The 22,360-nt window shown below is 42.8% G+C and overlaps 1 protein-coding gene across 6 annotated transcripts in view; it reads left to right on the forward strand.

Annotated features, from left to right (window-relative positions):
- The window catches only part of ADGRG2 (adhesion G protein-coupled receptor G2), a 107,348-nt gene that overhangs the window by 80,725 nt on the left and 4,263 nt on the right, over nucleotides 1-22,360 (forward strand). For 5 of the 6 annotated variants that reach the window (XM_060291918.1, XM_060291920.1, XM_060291921.1 and 2 more), the window contains 13 exons: nucleotides 2,531-2,922; nucleotides 6,448-6,619; nucleotides 6,817-6,973; nucleotides 8,463-8,606; nucleotides 9,472-9,594; nucleotides 10,242-10,287; nucleotides 10,410-10,513; nucleotides 11,304-11,425; nucleotides 12,772-13,040; nucleotides 16,209-16,308; nucleotides 16,877-17,160; nucleotides 20,358-20,459; nucleotides 21,456-21,608. In XM_060291918.1, the coding sequence (XP_060147901.1) occupies nucleotides 2,531-2,922; nucleotides 6,448-6,619; nucleotides 6,817-6,973; nucleotides 8,463-8,606; nucleotides 9,472-9,594; nucleotides 10,242-10,287; nucleotides 10,410-10,513; nucleotides 11,304-11,425; nucleotides 12,772-13,040; nucleotides 16,209-16,308; nucleotides 16,877-17,160; nucleotides 20,358-20,459; nucleotides 21,456-21,608 (2,168 nt within the window). The remainder of the gene's footprint in view (nucleotides 1-2,530; nucleotides 2,923-6,447; nucleotides 6,620-6,816; nucleotides 6,974-8,462; nucleotides 8,607-9,471; nucleotides 9,595-10,241; nucleotides 10,288-10,409; nucleotides 10,514-11,303; nucleotides 11,426-12,771; nucleotides 13,041-16,208; nucleotides 16,309-16,876; nucleotides 17,161-20,357; nucleotides 20,460-21,455; nucleotides 21,609-22,360) is intronic. The other variant, XM_060291923.1, reaches the window with a different exon arrangement.

Consider the following 22,360-nt stretch of genomic DNA (forward strand, 5'->3'; position numbering starts at 1 on the left):
ACAGCATGTACATACATGCATACATACATACATGCATACGTACGTACATGCGCTGATGCCTGCCTCCCACCCGCAGAGCTAGGGATGTCATTGGTCTGGGGTGCAGCCTAGGTTTCTGGACTTTTTAAAAATTAGGCTAGAATTAGATGATGGCCCAGTGTCTTTCCAATGCATTGGTTCTTAAGAACCAATTAGAAACACATGGGGCTCTTTTAGAACTGATGTGTCAAGGTCTCCTTCTGGGTGCTGGAAATACTCTATATTTTGATCCGGGTGGTGGTGATAGAGGTGTATACATATTACAATTACAATTTTTATAATCCTTCAAGCTCTAAATGTAAGATTAGTACAGTTGACTGTATTAGGCTAGGCCTCGGCAAAGAAGCACATTAAAATGAATATGGATGCCTGCACCCACTGCGGAGATTCTCGCTCATTTGGTTTGGGTTGGGAGCCCCGGCACTGGTGCTGAAGTGCTCCAAGGTTTCTAACGTATAGGTGGCATTGCCCGCCACTGCTCTGCTGCTCACCACGTACGTCACCCAGTGGGTTAAGGGCTCTGATTAGCAGAAGTGATGAGAGCAATACAGGGCAGCCTCTTCATGGTTGAGCCCAGCGAATGGGAGCCCCATGCTAAGGGGCTCTGCTGCAGCCCCCAGATAATATGAAGGAAATTTAATTTACACTTCTCAAAGCACCTTTGCCACAGCTTGGCCAGATGGGTTGCCGCATTATACAATTTAGGGAATGGAGGCTCAGAGAAGTTGGGTGGATTGCCCAGAGGAGTAGTGAGAGCTGGAGCCCCAGCCAAGGCTTCGCGACTCATCATCTTTCTATCTGGCACCCCTTTGTCCATACTGCTTCCCGAACATCAGGCCGTGGGGAGAGGCTTCTCGCTGGGTGCCTGGCCCAGACTGGGTTGAGCCAGCATTTCTTTTTATGGGTATGACTTTCCTTAGGTCTCTCAACCTGATATTCCTCCCTCCTCTAACCCAAGAGAAGCTCCAGGAATACATTCTCACTGGTGTTCTAAGTCACCATCTAAAACTGGATCCACCAGAGTCTTCCCTGAGTGATAATTTGTTGCCTTGTCCCCTGAAGACTGGTGGATTTTATGCCAGATGGTAGATGAGTTCTTCTCAGTCTTCCATGTCATGAAAATACATGGGCCTGGGAATCTCACCACCACTCCAGGACCAACTGAATCAGATACTTAGGAGAAGGCCACAGAAATCTCTCTGTTTTTAAAAAAAAGTCCTCTACGTAATTCTCAGGCACAGCCAAGGTTGAGAACCACTGGGCTACAGTAACATTGAGGGTGTAGCTGATGTACAAGCTGGGGACCACCCCTTTGGCCCCAGCTTGACCCATGTTTTCATTCAGCAAGCATTTCTTGTTCACATACTACGTGCTAGTTAGGACCATGGCAGGCTATAGCAGTATAAAATTGATCCAGACAGATTCCTATGCTCATCAGTTTCACAAAAATTTATGTATTGTTAACTCCAATTCGAGATTTTCTTGAAACAAAATTCAATACGTTGAAGAAAAAAAAATGGCAGTGTGATTTACCTTTCCTAGCCAGTATCACCAGTGTGCATGTGAACGAACTAAATTTGAAGTTTCTTGGAAAGGAGAAGCTTATTTGTGACCCACCAAGACCAGTACAAGAATTTGCTAGAATTAAAAATTCCATTCTACAAATTAATAATAGTGATTTCTACATATTTTTTTCTTCTATCAATCAATATGCAGAAGATTGTAATTGTAATTGACAGAATTATGTACTTTGGTTGCAAGAACTGTAAGAAAAATTTGAAGAACATTTTGTTGTTACTGGTAAATTTAGAACTGCTTTTCAGTTTACGCCATACCACTTTGAAGCCGTTGTTAATACTGAGTTGACACAAGAGTTAGTGGATCTATTATGGACAGACATAGTTTTGAAATGGGTGCGCTTTAGCTTCTAAGTCAAATCAGTTGTTCCAAAAATGATGAGCCAGTTTTGTCAGTGTGGATTTGAATATTAAAGGAAAATGGTATTTTGGCATTTGATTCAGTTTTTAGAAAAATTTTAAGTATGTTGGGCACAGTTTGGGCATGTGATTCCATTTTCTTTGAGAGTAAATTTTGTAAAATCAAAAAAAACACCAAAAAAGACAGATTCCTAGTATATGGAAACTACCAGTTGGGTCGCAGGGCGTTTAATAGCTCCCCTCTGCAAGAAGCACCTGGAAATGTTACAAGATCTCCTCAACTGACTGATAGAGTCAGGGAGCGGCAGTGAACAAGTGAAGCAGAACTGGGAATTCATGAAAGAGCATCCCTCCTGGCTAATTCCCCTCCCAGGGAGAAGGTGGTGGCAATGGGCAGGGGCAGGAGGCCAGTAGCAGGTCCACAGAGGATGTGCAGTGGCAGGTCCCTGGTGGAGCCATGTCACAGTGGTGGTGTCAGATGGTTGCCAGAAGAAGAGGTTAGCCTCTGTAGCTCATTCGTGTCTCACGTGCATCTCTCTGACTCTTTCCTTTAGTGACGTGCAGGATCCCGTTGTGTGTCTTGCTGGTCATCCACATGGTACACCATTTTCTTCTTCCAGCAATTCCATCGCAGTTGCTCCTCAGGCCACCATTGTGTCCCAGACCTCCAGTGCCTTCTCTTTTACTGAGCCTCTAGCTCATCCATCTGTAATCCAGAGCCCTCACTCTCCAACAGGGGTGATTCCCCTTTCTTCTCCCCAGCCTTCAGCTCCCATAGCTTCCAGCCCTGCCATTGATATGCTCCCCCAGTCTGGAACTATCTCTTCCCCTGTGCCTCCAACTCATCTTTCCCACACCCTGCCACCTGTGAAATCCTTACCTCCCTCTCCCACCACGTCTGCCCCTGTGAATGTCAACACGACCAGCACACCTCCTGACAAGACAGGTAAGTACAGGGAGCAACGCTGCTCCCACGTTTGTTGTAATTCTGGTCACGTGAAACCCAGCTGCCAGCCTGCCAAATCAAAATACCTGTAATGAAACCACGTTAAGCCTTTGCTTTTGTGATGCCTACTTGATTTTGAGAGCTTTCCTTTGGGCATTCTTAGAACATAGATATGGCTGTGTTTGATTGTTTGGCCAAGAGAAATAGCTCTGAGGCAAACACAGATCTCATTTTGTCAAGATGAGTTCTTTTATAGGTTTCTTTCTCCTACAAAAGGTTGTTGGGTCACTGTTTTCGACATTCTGAAGAGAAAGATTTTGAACTATTAAACACAGTAACTCCATTTAGACAGAAGACAAAAGAAAACATTGATGTTCCTGAAAACCAGTCAGTCACAGAGTGCCAGAGCTGGGGCTGAGCCACAGTAGCCGTGAGGAGGAGAAGAGAATTCAGAAGACCTAGGGGTGGGTCTGCCCAGGCCCTCACAGGCGGTGGGATCCAGAATAAGCCATTTAGCTCCCCCTGACTTAGCCTGCTCTGCCTCAAGATGGAAATAATCCCACTATCCTCATAGGTTTGGAACCGTGGCGGACATGAGAATGCCATGGAAACTGCACGGGGCTCCCCGGACACAAAGTAGGCTTAGGGTTAAAAAGATAAAGGGAAGAGGGAAGGAAGCAGAGAGAACTCTGGTTACTCTCTGGAGTTTCAAGCCAGTGAGTAAGAAGCAGGCCTTCCTCTAGAATTTGGAGGGTGGGAGGCAAAGCCAACTTCTTGGCGACATGAGATTGGAGCTCGAGTTGTGGTCCTGCCTCCTCTACCCCGGGCAAGCATCCCCAGGAGATCTGGAGCCAAATGACTGGAGATATTTTTGAATTCCACAAGAGAGGAATGATGAAATATGATATGCCACCTCAACAAAATGTCTATTACGCAGCTGTGCATAAGAACAGCTAGACAGAAACTTGGGGCATTTTTCAAGTCTTGAGTGAAGTGAAAATAACGCGACAGTAAATAGTTTGCACACCATGTTTGTAATAGTAAGTTATAACAGGTGGATAAAGATTAGAAGGGAATGTGCAAAATAAGAAATAGGATGTTAGGTGGTGAAATTAAGTGACTTCTTTGTTAGAAGACATACAGGTGGCCAATAGGCACATGAAAAGATGCTCATCATTGCTAATTATTAGGGAAATGCAAATCAAAACTGTAGTGAGGTATCCCCTCACACCGGTCAGAATGGCCATCATTAAAAAGTCTACAAATAATAAATGCTGGAGAGGGCGTGGAGAAAAGGGAACCCTCCTACACTGTTGGTGGGGATGTAATTGGTGCAGCCGCTATTGAGAACAGTACGGAGGTTCCTCAGAAAACTAAAAATAGAGTTGCCATATGATCCAGCAATCCCACTCCTGGGCATATACAAAGACAAAACTAAAATTTGAAAAGATACATGCACCCCCTGTGTTCATAGCACTATTTACAATAGCCAAGACATGTTAACAACCTAAATGTCCATCGACAGATGAATGGATAAAGAAGATATATATATATATTTTTTGGCGGTACGCGGGCCTCTCACTGTTGTGGCCTCTCCTGCCGCGGAGCACAGGCCCCGGACGCGCAGGCTCAGTGGCCATGGTCCACAGGCCCAGCCGCTCCACGGCATGTGGGATCCTCCCAGACCGGGGCACGAACCCGTGTCCCCTGCATCGGCAGGCGGACTCTCAACCACTGCGCCACCAGGGAAGCCCGAAGATATGTTTTTTATATATATGTGTTTTATACATATATATACAATGAAATATTACTCAGCTATTAAAAAGAATGAAATAGGACTTCCATGGTGGTGCAGTGGTTAAGAATCCTCCTGCCAATGCAGGGGACACAGGTTCAATCCCTGGACTGGGAAGATCCCACATGCCACCAAGCAACTAAGCCCATGTGCCACAACTACTGAGCCGGCGCTCTAGAGCCTGCCTGCTGCAACTACTGAGCCTGTGTGCCACAACTACTGAAGCCCACGTGCCCTAGAGCCCACACGCCGCAACTACTGAAGCCCATGCACTCTAAGGCCCGTGTGCCACAACTACTGAGCCCACACACCGCAACTAGAGAAAGCCCACACACAGCAACAAAGACCCAACGCAGCCAAAAAATAAATAAAAATTAAAAAAAAAAAGAATGAAGTAATGCCATTTGCAGCGACGTGGATGGACCTAGAGATTATCATACTAAGCGAAGTAAGTCAGAAAGACAAATGCCATATGATATCATTTATATGTGGAATCTAAAATATGACACAGATGAACTTATCTACAAAACAGAAACAGACTCACAAGACATAGAGAACAGACTTGTGGTTGCCAAGGGGGAGAGGGATAGGGGAGGGAAGGATTGGGAGTTTGGGATTAGCAGATGCAAACTAGTATATATAGAATGGATAAACAACGTCATACTGTATATAGTACAGGGAACTATATTCAATATCCTGTGATAAACCATAATGGAAAAGAATATGAAAAGGAATATATATATGTATAAGTGAGTCCCTTTACGGTACAGCAGAAATAAACACAACATTGTAAATCCACTATACTTCAATAAAATTAAAAGAGAGACTTCTTTGTTGTTAGACAGGTTTATATCATTGTCTCCCAATTAAAAACATTACTAAAAATCAGGCTTACAGCTGGTAGTCCAGCTGTTGATTTCATAATATTCTCCTTTCCTAAGCTTTTAGTTACCCACATAACTAAGTTACCCACATAACTAAGCACATAACTAAGCTTTTAGTTACCCACACAAAGTTCTGTATTCATGCTGTAAATTAAATACATGTATATTTATGCTTATACAGATATACACTAAATACACTAATGTGCTTTTACATTTTTTTTTAGTTAGGTTTCTTGAAGTATAATTTACCTACAATAAAATTCATCCAGTTCTATAGATGTTCTATGAGGTTGGATAAATGCCCACAGTCACGTAACCACCATCATGATATATAACGTTTCCACTATCCCCAACGTTCCCTCGTGTCCCTTTGTAGTCAACTCCTACCTACTACCCCAAACCTCTGGGCACCACTGATATGTTTTGTTTCCCTATGCTTTCAGTTTTTCTGGAATGTCACATGAAGAGAATCATACAGTATGTAGCCTTTTGAGTCTGGCTTCTTTCATGTAACATAATACATTGGACTGTTGGAGACCTGTCCATGTTGTTGCATTTATCAGCAGTTCATTCCTTTTTATTACTGAGTAATAGTCCACGGTATGGATGGACCACAGTTTGTTTCCTCATTCTCCAGTTGATGGACATTTGGGTTGTTTCTAGTTTGGGACTATTATGAAAGAGGCTACTATCAACATTTATGAACATGTCTTCTTAAGACAGGTTTTCATCTCCTTGGGGCAAATACCTAGGAGTGGGTTTGCTAGGTCACAGAGTCTATGTGTGTTTCTTCATTAGTGCTTTTTCCATTATGTGTTCAGAAAGTGATTTGGCTCTCTGTTATAGAAATTGTTCACACCAGCAGCGTCAGTGTTTCTGAGCTTGAGAACCAAGTGTCCCGGATGGAGAAAGTTCTTTCCTTAGGCAGCTTGGAGCCTAACCTCGCAGGACAAATGATAAACCAAGTCAGCAGACTCCTTCATTCCCCGCCCACCTTGCTGGCCCCTTTGGCCCAAAGGTATGACTTAGCAAACTGATGTGGTCATGAGAGGGGACCCTCTAATGATAATGATGCTTCTATATGATTAATTAAAGCCAAGTATTTTTCTCTCACGTACGAGGTTCATGATGACTTGTTAAGTTTCTACTCAATATTCTGCTTAGACTGGGGAAAACAAAGTGGGAGTGAATTTGAACGGCTACTTCTCTTTACAGATTGCTAAAAGTAGTGGATGACATTGGCTTACAGCTGAATTTTTCAACCAAGACCATAAGTCTGACCTCCCCTTCTTTGGCTCTGACTGTGATCAGAGTGAATGCCAGTAATTTTGACACAACTACTTTTGCTGCTCAAGACCCTGCAAATCTTCAGGTACATCCTAATTTATTGTGGAAAAGACCTTTTTTTGTATATGATTATAGTCCTTGTGTACTTCATGATTGAGGCAATTACTGCTATACTCAGGGGTGATATTCAAAATATTTAACATCTAGAACAATGGGGCGCCACAGAATCAAGAAAAAGGACATTGGTCTTGCCTGGAGCAGGATCTCAGAGGCCCTCGTTGTGCCCAGTGTTAACCCTTCAGCAGCTGGCTTGTGGAAGTTTGCGGGGGGGCAGTCAAGTCGGGGAGGTGTCCAGCGGGTTCTAGGCAGTTGGGAGAGAGCAGGGACACTGGCTACTTCGCTTTTTCTTTTTTTTTTCTTTTAACATCTTTATTGGAGTATAATTGCTTTACAGTGGTGTGTTAGTTTCTGCTGTATAACAAAGTGAATCAGCTGTGTGTATACATATATCCCCATATCCCCTCCCTCTTGCGTCTCCCTCCCATCCTCCCTATCCCACCCCTCTAGATGGTCACAAAGCACCGAACTGATCTCCCTGTGCTATGCGGCTGCTTCCCCACTAGCTAGCTATTTTACGTTTGGTACAAGCTACTTTTCGACCCATTTCAGTAATTTTTTTAATATATAAATTTATTTATTTATTTTTGGCTGCATTGGGTCTTCGTTGCTGCGCGCGGGCTTTCTCTAGTTGCGGCAAGTGGGGGCTACTCTTCGTTGCAGTGCGCGGGCTTCTCATTGCGGTGGCTTCTTTTGTTGCGGAGCACGGGCTTCAGTAGTTGTGGCACGTGGGCTCAGTAGTTGTGGCTTGCAGGCTCTAGAGCGCAGGCTCAGTAGTTGTGGCGCATGGGCTTAGTTGCTCCGTCACATGTGGGATCTTCCTGGACCAGGGCTCGAACCCATGTCCCCTGCATTGGCAGGCGGATTCTTAACCACTGTGCCACCAGGGAAGTCCCCATTTCAATATTTTAACAAGTGTTACGACTACACTGGTGTGAATAGTGGTGCTGTATATCAATCCTGCTTCTAGTGTTTTCTTTTAGAGGGATTGGGGACTGGAAACATGCAAGTAAAACCAAGTCTCGCCTTTAAACTTAATTTGTCTAGTCTTCCCTTTACAAGTTTAGTGCATGTGGTTCTATGATGACTTTGCCCTAACAGGTCACCAAGTTGGTGTGTCTGCTGCTGTGGTTTCCTTGGGGTCTGCAGTTATCCTGAACTTTCTCCCCTCCCACCCTAGCTTTATTGAGATATAATTGACATATAGTATCCTGCACTTTCTGTTTCTGTATATCCTTTATCCTTAAAATGTTTCCTTTCCTGCTCCGAGGCCTCATCTCCCTATTACACATCCTCTAATTTCATAGCAGTCAGAGAAAAAAGAAGAACCAATTGTACATAGAGACACCACAAATAAATGCCCTTACAGGATCCTCCATCTTAATTAGGTGTTGTGTTTTCCATCTCTTCATTATACTAGCCCCAGGTGTCTTTATGATCTTTTACTTGATTTTCAGGTTTCTCTGGAAACTCAGGCTCCTGAGAATAGTATTGGTGTTATTACTCTGCCTTCTTCGCTGATGAGTAATTTACCAGCTAATGATGTGGAGCTGGCTTCCAGGGTGCAGTTCAACTTTTTTGAAACACCTGCCCTGTTTCAGGTAAAGTTGCCTCTAATTGCTTTTGGTTTCGGTTTTGGAGGGGACTGAGGGAGTTTTATTTCTTTTAATCCTCACATATTCTTAAGCCTGCTATAAGTCACATGAATTGCTGAAAAGCTGTAGTTTATTTTTTTCTCTCTCTCTTTTTTTTTTTTTTTTTTGCGGTATGCGGGCCCCTCACTGTTGTGGCCTCTCCCGTTGTGGAGCACAGGCTCCGGACGCGCAGGCTCAGTGGCCATGGCTCACGGGCCCAGCCGCTCCGCGGCATGTGGGATCTACCCAGACCGGGGCACGAATCCGTGTCCCCTGCATCGGCAGGCGGACTCTCAACTACTGCGCCACCAGGGAAACCCTGTAGTTTATTTTTAAACAGGACCTAATGATGCTGCTGAGGATAAATAACAATAACTGACACTCACATAGCATTTATCACCTGCCGTGCAGTATCATAAGCACTTAGAAATGTTAACTGTAATCCTCTCAACAACAGCATGAGGGAGGAACTATTGAATTATATCCCAGTTTTACAGATGAGGCTATGGAGGCACAGAGAGGTTAAGTAACTTGCTCAGGAACACACAGCTTAAATGGCTTAATGTTATGTTCCCTTTAAGATTCATGAGGGTCTTGTTGTGTCAATCTGTGAAATTTAACTCAGCATTTAGAGCATTGTATAGTGGAATAAGCTCTGCCTCTCATTATGGTCCTTGGGAAAGTCACTTTACTCCCTGCCCCTGAATTCCTGACCTAGGTAGTAAAATAAACCAGTGTGGACTAAATAGTCCTTAGGATCCCGTCTAGCTCTAAAATTCTCTGATAACATTTCATTTTCCCTTGCCATCTTGTTGATTCTTTGGTGTGCTAGGACCCTGCCTTGGAGAACCTCTCTCTGATCAGCTATGTCATTTCCTCGAGTGTGGCGAACCTGACAGTCAAGAATTTGACAAGAAACGTGACGGTTACATTAAAGCACATCCACCGGAGCCAGGTGGGCGGGGCCTGTCTGGTCTGTTTGTTGACCAGAAAAACCTCATGCAAACTATGGCTGTAAGACTTTGCCTGAAAAAAGTAGATTCAGCAGATCCTTAGACCCAGTTAGGGCAGTGTGTAAGACTAGAATCACATAGTCACTCCGTTGGGTTTTAACATGCCTAATAACTGCCTTCCTAATTTCCAAGAAGGAGCAGTGTAAAAAGCAAGCTCTTCTTGCCAGTTTTCAGTGCTTTCTATCTGCGGCTACAGGTCTGATTCTCACCTCCAAAGAGAAAGCATCTTGGTTCAGTTCACATTGAGCATCATCTATGACTTCGCTGCTCAAAGTGTGGTTTGCAGACCTGCAGCATCAGTATCACCTGGGAACTTGCTAGAAATGCAGACTCTCAGGCCCCACCCCAGACCCACTGAATCAGAATGTGCCTTTTAGCAAGGCCTCAAGGTGATTCCTATGCACAATTGCTGAGTTTAAGTGCTGACGTATATGAGACTCACTTGCTTCTAGAGACCAGTGTAAAATAAGAACTCTCCTAAAATCAGGAACGAGATTCTGAAATTTTAAAATACCGTTTTTTTTCTGATCGCTTTCCAGTTTTTTCAGTTCTGTAAATTAATTATTTGTAGTTTATCTTTCTGTTACAGGATGACTTAACAGTGAGATGTGTATTTTGGGACTTGGGCAGAAACGGTAGGTTCCAGACATAACTTTTTCAGTCTTGAGTGGGAAGGGGAGGGGGAGCAAGGAGGGAGGAGCAGTGATTGGCGCAGTGGCTTTGCTGACGGGGCAGACACTCTTTCCAATGCCAACAGGTGGCAGAGGAGGCTGGTCATCTGATGGCTGCTCTGTCAAAGACAGGAGGCTAAATGAAACCACCTGTACCTGCAGCCACCTTACAAGCTTCGGCGTCCTACTGGTAATATCCCCACTCTACCTGGCCTTAGATTTGGGTCTGAGGGTTAGCTGGGGATCATACCATGATGTCTAATCTGATGGATAACTTTGATAGATCAGCAGGTTTCATAATATTGTGGCAAAGTTATAGACCAATGAAATGACTCTTCTAATAAGCAAATGTACTTGAAGGAAAATACTTGAACATAGAAGTATTTTTTCGCATTCTATTTTTACATTTAAGTTTTTCTTTTTAAGATAGCTATAAGAGGACTAGGGAATTCAGATTAAAATGGGTAATAAAATAGTTTTAATGCACTTTAAAATTTTATAAAACATTTGACATAAATTATTTTATTTAATCTTCCCAACAATCCAGCAAGATAGGTAGAATAGGGAGTTGTTATTTTCATATTAATGAAGTCAGAATTAAGACTCACTTGTTAGGTAATTGTCTACAGTCATAGAACTAAGAAATATAAGAGCCGGAAGCCAAATTCAAGTCTTTTGACTTCTAGCCCGGTGCTTTTCCAGTGCACCATAATGCAGTGATCAAGTACATGGGCTTTGGAGTCGGCCAGACCTGAATTTGGATCCTGGCTCCTCTACTTTGTAGCTGTGTGACCCTTGGCAAATTACTTATCCTCTCTGGGCCTCAGTTTTATTATCTTTACATGATGATAATAATTGCGCCTATCTTGTAGGTTTGTTGAACGAACTATGGACGGGTACCTGAATACCCAATAAATGTAAATTATGACTCTTATTTATTTAAAAATATTTGGTCTTGAAAGCAATATTTTATTTTCCAGGACTTGTCTCGAACATCCTTGCCACCGGCTCAGATAATGGCCCTGACATTTATCACCTATATTGGTTGTGGGCTTTCATCAATTTTTTTGTCAGTTACTCTTGTAACCTACATAGCCTTTGAGTGAGTATCCACAACTGGAAACTTGGATTATATGACGTAGCACCTCAATTGCCAAAGTCTATTAATTAATTAAGCATGCTCCTTGGCCTAGCTTATCCTGTCCACCCATCTAGTGGGGCCACCTATATGTAAAACTTCATGGGACTTTTTGGTTTATATACTTCCTTCCTTCCACTAGCTTGTGCACTCACTGAAGGCAGGGGTTGTGTCTTAATCATCCTTGTACCCTAAAATGATGCCTGGTACCTAGCTGGCATTAAGTGAGAAATGAAAGATGGATGCAGACCCCGAAACCCGAGAGCTTACAATGTGAAGTAGACCATAGCTCCATGTACAGCACAAGAGCTGTGTTTAATATGTTAAGTTTCTAAATAATAGTGAGCAAACACAAAAGATTCAATGCATTAACGGGTGTGGGGATGAAGAAGAATAAAGTGTATCAAGTGTCACTGAAAAATACAGATACTCAGTGAGTGTGGCTTTGTAGGTCAAAGCAAGAATGACATTCCAAATGACAGCATCTCCTTCTTGGCTTATCAGAAGGGTCCCTTTGGTCACTTCTGGGGGGGATTCCAATAAATTCTGTCGGAAAAGAAATATAGGCACTTTTATTGCGTTAACTAAGTGAAATAATATGTAAGTTCTGGGATTTAGATTTTGGACACTGATCAGGAAATGCACAAATTTACTTTTAGTGCCAAACTTAGGGTCCAGCTGTGACTACAGATCTTCTAGTGGACCTTTGGAAATACGATTAATGAGACTAAATTACTATAAGGCCAACCATTACTCAGAATGATCTCACCAGATCTAATTTCACACGCATAAACATGTACATGTCATCAGTTAGCTGTATTTTCCTACGGCTGTTTCACTTAGCTATAGTTTGAACTCTTCTTTCCATGATCTCATTTTAACTACTAACATAAGATAAGAGGAGAATCTGGCTTTTTGAAGATCTGAATAGAGGAGCCTATTGTATGAGAAGCAGCACAATGCTTCTAGAAGTAGTTTGGGAGAAGTGGAGGTGGGTGCTCAGAAGATTCCACTACAAACTATTTGAAAGGATGGGTCAATAGTCGGCATGTATTAAAAGGTTCCACTGAAATATAAACATGAATTTTCCATATGGTTATCACAGATGATTCGGTTTCGATTTTCCCTTTGTTGTTATTGTTGGCTTTAATGCCTCCCCCCCCACACATACACACCCACGCTCAAAGAGAGGAAATTTATACATATAGACATTTACCAAAAAATACAAATAAATTGCTTAGAACACAGATATGTTCACATAAACGTTGGCAGATTGTGATGCTAATTCTTTTTTTGTCCTTTCCTTTTAGAAAGATCCGGAGGGATTACCCTTCCAAAATCCTCATCCAGCTGTGTGCAGCTCTGCTGCTGCTGAACCTGGTGTTCCTCTTGGACTCGTGGATTGCTTTGTATGACATAAGAGGCCTCTGCATCTCAGTGGCTATATTTCTGCATTATTTTCTCTTGGTCTCGTTCACTTGGATGGGCCTGGAAGCATTCCATATGTACCTGGCCCTTGTCAAAGTGTTTAATACTTACATCCGAAAATACATCCTTAAATTCTGCATTGTTGGTTGGGGTATGTATAATTTTTGCTCACACAGTGCCTGGGTTTTCTCTGCTTTTTCTCCAGTGTTTTGATTTTTAATCAGATAGAGACATTGATGAAGCAGGTCATACTTGGCAGGTTTCTAAAACAGCTTTATTCTCCTTTTCATGTTTCACTGCCCAGAGAACAACCTCGTCAAGTCTCTTTCTAGAACACCTGTATATTTACCCTGGATTGGTTATGACCACAACACTCTGAGGTTAGGGCTATGAATCCTCTTTGTATCTCCAGTAACTAGAACTGGGGCTGGCACAGAAGGTGCTCAATCAATTGAAAATATTAGCTTGGCGATAATGAGGCCAGACTGTCAGTCCCCAAGCTCCCAGCCAGCCTCACTCTGCTCTGTACCTCCCAGATTCACACATGTGCACGACAGTGTGCTCAGCAGGGTAGAGCGAGAGAACGTACAGATAAAACCTAATGTAACTTCATCACCACACCGGCCCGGTATTTCAGATCATGCCACCTGTCAGTGGTGGATCACAAAGTCTTAGACGCCCCCAAGATCTTGAAGGTTTATTCATTCAACTCCCCACCAAATGTAGGAGCCTCCTGGACTTGACTTACCCTTGACTAAAGATAATTTAACCTCTGCTTGAATTTTTCTATTGTAGGGGAGCTCATTACCTTCATTAAAAAACAAAATTCGGCTGAGTACATTTGAAAGATCTTACTGGCTTTATTCACAATTCATGAATCAGGCAGCATCCCGTCTAGCAGATAGAAAGGGGCTCTGAGGAGCTGTACCAAGTGAAAGACTTTTTATAGGCAGAAGGAAGCAGGAATAAGGAAGTCATTCTGGGCAATAAAACGGGTTGGTTATTGCAAGGTTACTTTCCTTCAGGGGTGGCAGGGGTCTATCAGGCAGGTTACCTACCTAGTGCTGATAAGGTGATTTCGGATTGACTGGTTTAAGATTCCATTTCTGGGAGAGCCGAAGACTTAACTCTGTAATGGAGTTAAGTCTCAGTTTGGTGACCTGTGGCTAGCATAAGCGAATCCATTTTGGGCCTGTTGTCTCATTTTTAATACCTTACAAGGCAGCCAATGCCCATCTTCTAAAGCTCCGCAGGTCTGTTTTTCCATTAAGTTCACTTGGCTCTCCGGTGGCACTCCAGCGGTCTTGGTTTTGCTCTCTCAGGAGAAAAAATAAGAAGCTGATACCTCTTCTGCCAAAGAGTCCTTTAGATAATCTACATGTAATGTATATGTATAATGCTCTATTTCTCAATGTATTTTCACACAAGTGACCCCATAAGAGACAAGTCAGTGAAGTTAGCAAGGCAGTTACTGCTAATACCAGGTGAAGAACCTGGCTCAAAGTGATGACGTAATTTACCTTAATTTCCACAGCTCGAGAACAGCCGAGGCTGGCTTTCTAATTTCCTTTTTTTTTTTTTGCGGTACGCGGGCCTCTCACTGCTGTGGCCTCTTCCGTTGCGGAGCACAGGCTCCGGACGCGCAGGCTCAGCGGCTATGGCTCACGGGCCCAGCCGCTCCGCGGCATATGGGATCCTCCCGGACCGGGGCACGAACCCGTGTCCCCCGCATCGGCAGGTGGACTCCCAACCACTGCGCCACCAGGGAAGCCCTCTAATTTCTTATGCATATCCCTTCCACTGTATTATAGCCGCCATCCCTCCCAGACTCCCTCCTCTTCTTCAGGCTAAATATTCCTTCAGGGACTTCCCCTGGCGGTCCAGTGGCTAAGACTTCGCCTTCCAATGCAGGGGGTGCAGGTTCAATCCCTGGTTGGGGAGCTAAGATCCCACATGCCTCGGGCCAAAAAAACCAAAAAACAGAAGTGATATTGTGACAAATTCAATAGACTTTAAAAATGGTCTACATCAAAAGATATTTTAAAATATATGTATATTAAATAAATATTCCTTCAGATATTCCCTATGCAATAGGATTGCAGACCCTTTTTCTCCCTTGTCATCCTGCTTGTTATTATATCTTTGTGAAGAACAACACCTTTCTAGAAAGTCACTTATTCCCAGAAAAAGAAATCCCTGCCTCTGATCTTGGGCACGGATTCCGTCTTCTTTGTACAATCCTGAATGGTCAGATTCCCTTGTCAAGGAAAAGCTCCACACCCCCAGTATTTTCTTTTTAGGAAGGTGTCTCGCTTAGGAAGTCACCATATGTCAGGGTCTCCGTAAGGTACAAATACAAAAGAATTAAATGAAATATTATGTTAGATGGTACCAGGTAGCCCAACCTGGCTGTCAGAAGGAATTGTTTTTTATTTACCAGAGCCTTGAGATTGTATGCCAGGCTGATCTGTGTGCACAGAGTGTGAAGTGTCAGCGTGGGGTGGGGAGTGATGGGGTAGAGGGGTGAGACGGACTCCTTCCCAGCCCAAGGTCACTTTAAGCGGGGAGGAGCCTTTTCATTATGCTTCCTCTTAGCCCAAGCGCCCTGGGAGAGCCAGTGAGAGAGCCAGTGTCGTGGCAATCAACACCCCCAAATCAATCAGGTCAGGCATCTCAGTCCATCAACAGGTTTCAGATAATCAGTTGAGGACTTTGGGGTTCATAATGAAAGATTTTCCAGAAGTTGCTGGTAACCCTAACAGGTTGATTCTTTGGTGTATATTTTGGAGTCCTTCACTTTGCCTGCCACCTGACCCTTAAAATTACATTCCAGATGGGTGTAAGTTAAGGCTAACACTAGCTACCATAGCAGACAAACCCTGAAATGTCAGGAGCAGGTCATTTCTTACTCATGTGCAGTCCAGTTAGCAGAAGTGGAGGGGTCTCTGGTCTTGTGATTTTTCAGGAGCCAAGCTGCTGGAGACTCTGCCTCAAGACAGGGCTTCCAAGGTCGCTCTGAATTTGGGAGAAAAGAGTAGAGAATCTCACTGGAGGTTTTTATGGGCTAGGCCAAGAGGTGGAGCAAATCACTTCTGTCCATGTTCCATTGGCCAAGACTTAGTCAAGTAGCCACATACACCTAGCTGTAAGAGAGGCTGGGAGATGGCCAGCCACATGCCGGGAGGAAGAGAAACTGGGTTTGGTGAACAGCTCACCAGTCTCTGCTATTTCAGAAGAAAATAGAACGTGATCTCTATTCTTTCTTCTCACCACCTTTGGTTATTAGAACTGTGTGTGACCAATGTTTCCCATCTTCCAGGGGTACCAGCTGTGGTTGTGACCATTGTCCTGATTATATCTCCAGATAACTATGGACTTGGATCCTATGGGAAATTCCCCAACGGGTCACCTGATGACTTGTGAGTACAAAGCCCCCCTCGGAATGTTAAGTGAACTGGAAAGCAGAATTCTCCAAGAAAGTGGAGGCTCTAATCAGCATATCAACTGGCTCTCATCCTAATAAAATCCAGTAACATTTACAGCAGGCTTTGCAGTTATATATGTAATGAGATCAGCTAGTTAGAAAAGCCATGCTACTATGTAAGTATTAAAAAAATGAATTAGGAGGAAGTATTTCAAAAATACTTTTATAAGCCTCTGATAAAAATAAAATACCAGCTACACTATGTTAGTAAAGACTCATGGAATAGAGTTACTAGGATCTAAAGGGGATAAAATCTTTTAATGTCTTCAAAGAATATTTTTTAAATACTTTCAATCACCAAGTGTCCTAAAATAAACCCTCTTGGAGTTTTTCCCCTAGAGCTATAAATGGCTGTGGAGATCAGAGGTTTTATCTTTTTTTTCTCTTGTAATTGTAGGAAAATGTTTCAGTAAAACAATATAGATTCATTGTTATCATTTTGAACCATATTTCAGCAAAAAAAACCATAATATGTTTTCCCTGTTTTTTCCCCCCAATTCCAGTTGCTGGATCAACAGCAATGCTGTATTCTATATTACGGTTGTGGGATATTTCTGTGTGATATTTTTGCTGAACGTCAGCATGTTCATTGTGGTCCTGGTTCAACTTTTTCGAATTAAAAAGAAGAAGCAACTGGGAGCCCAGCGAAAAACCAGTATTCAAGATCTCAGGAGTGTTGCTGGCCTTACGTTTTTACTAGGAATTACTTGGGGCTTTGCCTTCTTTGCCTGGGGACCAGTTAATGTCACCTTCATGTATCTCTTTGCCATCTTTAACACGTTACAAGGTAAGCTCTACAGCACTAAATACACACTGAATGACCCAGTCGAACTGAAAAATATTGCTACTAAAAGTTAGAGTATCTGCAAAGTGGCTTACTTAGTAGCTTAAGATATAATCATGGAAAAACAGATTTAACTTTGAGAAAGGGTGCTCTGAGAGCCTTGGAAGAAAGGCTAAATTCGTTAAATTCAAGAAGTGGTCCTTTTTTCCTCCTTATCCATCACTACCTCCTGGGAGGGAACAAACATATCAAGGGGAACCTACCAGGGAACTGTTTCTGGGAGAGTCACTCACTCTTCCTTCACCTGGTTCCTTACCTTTTTTTCCCTTTAACTTTTTTATTGAAGTAGAACATGCATACAGAAAAGTGCACATACCCATAAGTGTCCCCGTGAGGTCTCACCACTCTGACCTCCTAGGTCTGTGTTTGATTTGAAGACAATGATAAATGTGAAGTCAATGGCAGCAGCCTGGCCCAGTGCTTAATCCCACGCAGTTGCTCTGCCCTGACATGCAGCGGGAAGGGCAGGCTCTGTGTGTGACCCTTGACCTCGGAGCTTCCCCTTAGTTAATGAAGCCCAGCCGCAGTCATTTGGGAGCCCTCTTCCATTGTATTCTTTTTTTTTTCCTTTGGTCTTATTGTATTCTTTAGGAAAGCAAATTACTCATTCTTCTAGATCAGCATTATAAAAGAGTTGTCAGCTGTGATTAATTTTTTTTCTTTTTTTCTTCTTTTTTTTTTTTTTTTTTGGTTGCGTTGTGTCTTCTTTGCTGCACACGGGCTTTCTCTAGTTGCGGCGAGCGGGGGCTACTCTTCGCTGTGGTGCCCGGGCTTCTCATTGCGGTGGCTTGTCTTGTTGCCGAGCACGGGCTCTAGAGTGCAGGCTCAGTAGTTGTGGCGCACGGGCTTAGTTGCTCTGCAGCATGTGGGATCTTCCCAGACCAGGGATCGAACCCATGTCCCCTGCATTGGCAGGCAGATTCTTAACCACTGTGCCACCAGGGAAGTCCCGGCTCTGATTAATTTTTCATGGACGCACTTTGGCATTAAAAGCGGAGCAGGCTAATAAGTTTACGTTACAATAACAATCATTCGTGTCCCTGGGTTTCCTTTTACTCCAAATCCTCTGTGTTGATGCCTTTAATTGCATTCTCATCCCCTCGTTTTCATCTTTTGCTGGTGGCTTTTAGCTCCCAGAGCATTCTCCTGTAGTTCTTTCAGGCAATATAGTTCATTAATCTGAGATTGAATTCAAATGCCTAATTTGGCTACCGGTTCTTATTTTATTCGGAGGAAGCCAGTTAACGTGCTTGCTGGGTACATACAGTTGTTCATTTTTACCTACAATGTACAGTTCCTGAACTGGTATATCCAGGTGTTGGACAACTTATAAAAGTTTTATTTGCCAACAATGGCATGCTAAAAGTAAGAGACACTTATTTTAAAGAGAAAAAATATATGCCCAAATCACACTAATCGTAAACATGAAAGCAAGGTACCTCCCCTCGCATATTTACCGTGGAAACTGAACCTGCCTCTTTTTCATTTCCCTAGAATGACTTCTCATTAGAATATGAGTGGACAGAAAGAATGTATTGTTTCATTTACAAAAGGGAACTAAAGCCTAATTCACAGGGCTTTGGGGTTGATAAAAGGAGAGATGTATACAGGTTCTGATTTGGGCCTTGGGTACCCCCATTTTGATGTCTCCCCTAATGCAACCAAGTGTAGCTGCCCAGGGTGGCAGGTGGACAAAGGTGTGCAGTACTCGAGATATCAGTCTTCAGGCTGGGCACGTGTACCCTACTAGAGGCAAACCTGATATTTTAACATGAAGGTTTTAAAGTAGATAGATTGGGGGCTGGGGAGAGGGAGAACTCAATTCGCCCATTCATTCTGCTAATATTTGTTCCCGTTCAAAGCCTTGGGGAGTGGTAGCGAGGGGGCTGTGTGGGGAGCCCTGCGCCTGCATGCAGTGGGGGGTGGAGGCAGAGCCTGAGGGCCTCTTCCCGTCTGTAGTGTTGTGGCCAGGACACCACTGGAGAATTTCCTTGAGGCTGTCACAGGGAGGCTGGAAGGTAAACAAGGCTATGGCTGCAGTGCCCCAGGCTTCGCAGGAAGGCCCTGGGAAGGGATATGGCTGTGGACTGGAGAGAAGGAGGGAGGGATGTGAGACAAAGGAGGAGATGGCATTTGACAGAACTTGGAAATCAATTACGCATATGGAGGGACGGGGAGGTAGGAGCTGTGGACTGAAATTAAAAACGCACAGGGACTTCCCTGGTGGCCCGGTGGTTAAGACTCTGCACTCCCGATGCAGGGGCCCCGGGTTCAATCCCTGGTCAGGAAACTAGATCCCACCTGCCGCAACTAAGCCCTGGTACAGCCAAATAAATAAATATTTAAAAAAAAAAAAAAAAAGCACAATGTGAGAGCTGTGAGTTTCAATTTTCTTTGGGGGAATAGAGTCCGGGAGAGAGCCGCTCAGAAAGCTCTGAAGAACTGCTTCGAAGAGGTAAGGGGGGAGATCAGCATATGTGTGAGTTTGGAGAAGGGGTATGTACAGTCAAGCACACATCTCGGCAGAAGGTTACTGCTTGTCACAAGGCACAGATATCTTAGTTAATGCTTTTAGTGCTTTTCTAAGTGTGGGAAGATGCAAGAAACTGGGTTCATAAAATTTTCTCCTGAAAATACCTAACCATCCGAAGGCCTTTTCTACCAGTTTTCCCCGAGCACAGAGCGCCTCATGCCTGATCTCCATCCTGAAACCCTTTTAGGGTGTGTTGAATGTCAGTGACTGCAGTGGCTTATGACTCGATCCTTGTAGAGCTGGATGGCCAGCAACATTCTTTAGTTGGCAGAGCCTAGGTCTGAGCTGGCATCCTGGGTAGATGGCTCGTAATTCCAAAGATAGGGAAGGCCAATGACAGGATGTGAGAGGTGAGACAGTGAGTTTAATTTTGGACATATGGAGTGATATTCTTTTTACAAGTATTTTTTTAATCTTTCAAAGAGAGTCCTCCCAGGGTGCCTTTCGAGAGCAAACTTTCCCAGGACTTCGGGCTTTATTTTCAATCTGCAAAATTTCATTTTGCCTATGGCTGCCAAAGGTTTTATCTTTTGTGCAGAGTAAGCTCATGACATTCAAGTCTTAGTTTGGAATTCATTGTGTTATGTTTTTCCCCCCCTCCCCATAGGATTTTTCATATTCATCTTTTACTGTGTAGCAAAAGAGAACGTCAGAAAGCAGTGGAGACGGTATCTGTGTTGTGGAAAGTTACGACTGGCTGAAAATTCTGGTACATATTTACCTTACTTTTTCTCCTTCCCTTAAAGCTTGAGGAAAAGATTGTATAAGCTAAGATCCAAAGCAATTAATGCCAAAGGAATATCGGGTCTGGAAATCAATGAATGGAGCCTGCTCGACACAAAATATCCATTGTGAACATTAGGGGAAAAAACCTAGTGAATTAAAAACCAATTACTCACATCTGGGAACTTAGTGAGCAATAGAATTAGTGGCCTGGCTGCTTCCTGAATGAAGCAACAGTGAAATTTTTAGAATTCATTTCCTTTCGAGTGCATGCTTTCCATTTGTCCAAAGAAATTTTTAATATTTACCTCCCTAACTTTTTAAGTCTTGACTCAACCTTTTTTCCACAGGTCCTGGTTGTCAGTGACTTCATTTATTTGTTATTGGGCCAGACTTTATATATAAGCCTTAGCATACATTTGGTTATTTTGAAGTTATTTTCAGCTATGCCCTCCTGGGTTATAGAGCAAATAGCTCATTTTTAAGAAAATAAGAAAAACGAGGTACTCTTTGAAAATCTAAGTTCCTTTTGCATAAATATTACCCATGAATACAGACTTTGCAGTATTGCAAAGATCTGGTTGCACAAGATTGGAAAATGGCAGTACCTAGAGTTCCATCATTTGCCTGGATTGAAGAGCCATTAGTCATCACAGCAGGTCGATTTGTGTTCTTGTGAAGACAGTCCTTGGCTCTGAAATATTACCTAATTCAGAGGATATTTATAGACACAATCAAATTAGCTTGGCCTTTAGTTCCCAGAGAACATAGGTTACTTTTAACCAGGCAGTCATTTAAAGGACGAATGTATACAGTCTTAAATGAAAATACATTTTATCACACCAACCTGTGAAATGTGGATTCTCTGTAAGATCTGGAAGCGAGAGATCAGTTGCTTAGAATGAGTTATGCTGTGACCTGTCTCCTGCATCTGAGTTTCAACATTCTGCCCTGTTTTTCTGTAATGCTTACCCTACTGTAGACTGGAGTAAAACTGCTACTAATGGTTTAAAGAAGCAGACTGTAAACCAAGGAGTCTCGAGCTCTTCAAATTCCTTACAGTCAAACAGTAACTCCACCCAGTCCACCACGCTGCTAGTGAATAATGATTGCTCAGGACTCACGAGCGGAAACGGTACGTTATGTCTCAATATAGTATTTCTCAAGCTAGTGCTTGTTGTATTAAAGCACTTTTATCCTTTAATGGCATTTTTGCTAAGCAAAGTGTATAATTACATGTATGACTAGTGGATCAAAATGTGGTTCCCTTATAAAAGAGAAAGTTTATTAATCCAAGTTCATTCATTTTAGAGCAGTTTTTTTTTTTTTTAAGATTTAGGGGTTGTTTTTTTTTTTAAAGATTTAAGTTTTCACGATGGGAATTGATGACGACCTAAAAGTTTTAATGTGGCAAATCCTGACTTAAGTATTGCCCAAAGACTTCAGTCCTATGCTGTTTCTGTGCAAGCAGTACCTAAAATACTCAGTAAGACTACATCAGTTTTTTAGTATATCTATAATTATACACATCTTCAACACTTTTAAACCTGCCTATTTTTTGCTTGTCATGTTTGTTCATTCTTTTCCACAGCGTGGCTGCCTTGTGACAGTGCCCAAATCCCCATGAATATATCAAATACTGGAAGATGAATTGTGACCTGTATTGGTGACTATATATGTCTCCAATATACATACAGATCATTGCTGCTGTGCCTCCTTTACTCATTAATTCTGACATTTCTAGCTAGAACTTCCATTACGTTTTCTTTCTTTCATAAGACTGGGCAGTTCATTTCTCATAAAAACTTATCTGTTTCTCTCTTCTTTGGCTTCTTAATATGTCTTTTGCATTTTTATAAAAACTTAAATTCTGCTGGTATACTTTCT

The sequence above is a fragment of the Globicephala melas genome, chromosome X, assembly GCF_963455315.2.
Source record: "Globicephala melas chromosome X, mGloMel1.2, whole genome shotgun sequence".
NCBI classification, from domain to species: Eukaryota; Metazoa; Chordata; class Mammalia; order Artiodactyla; family Delphinidae; genus Globicephala; species Globicephala melas.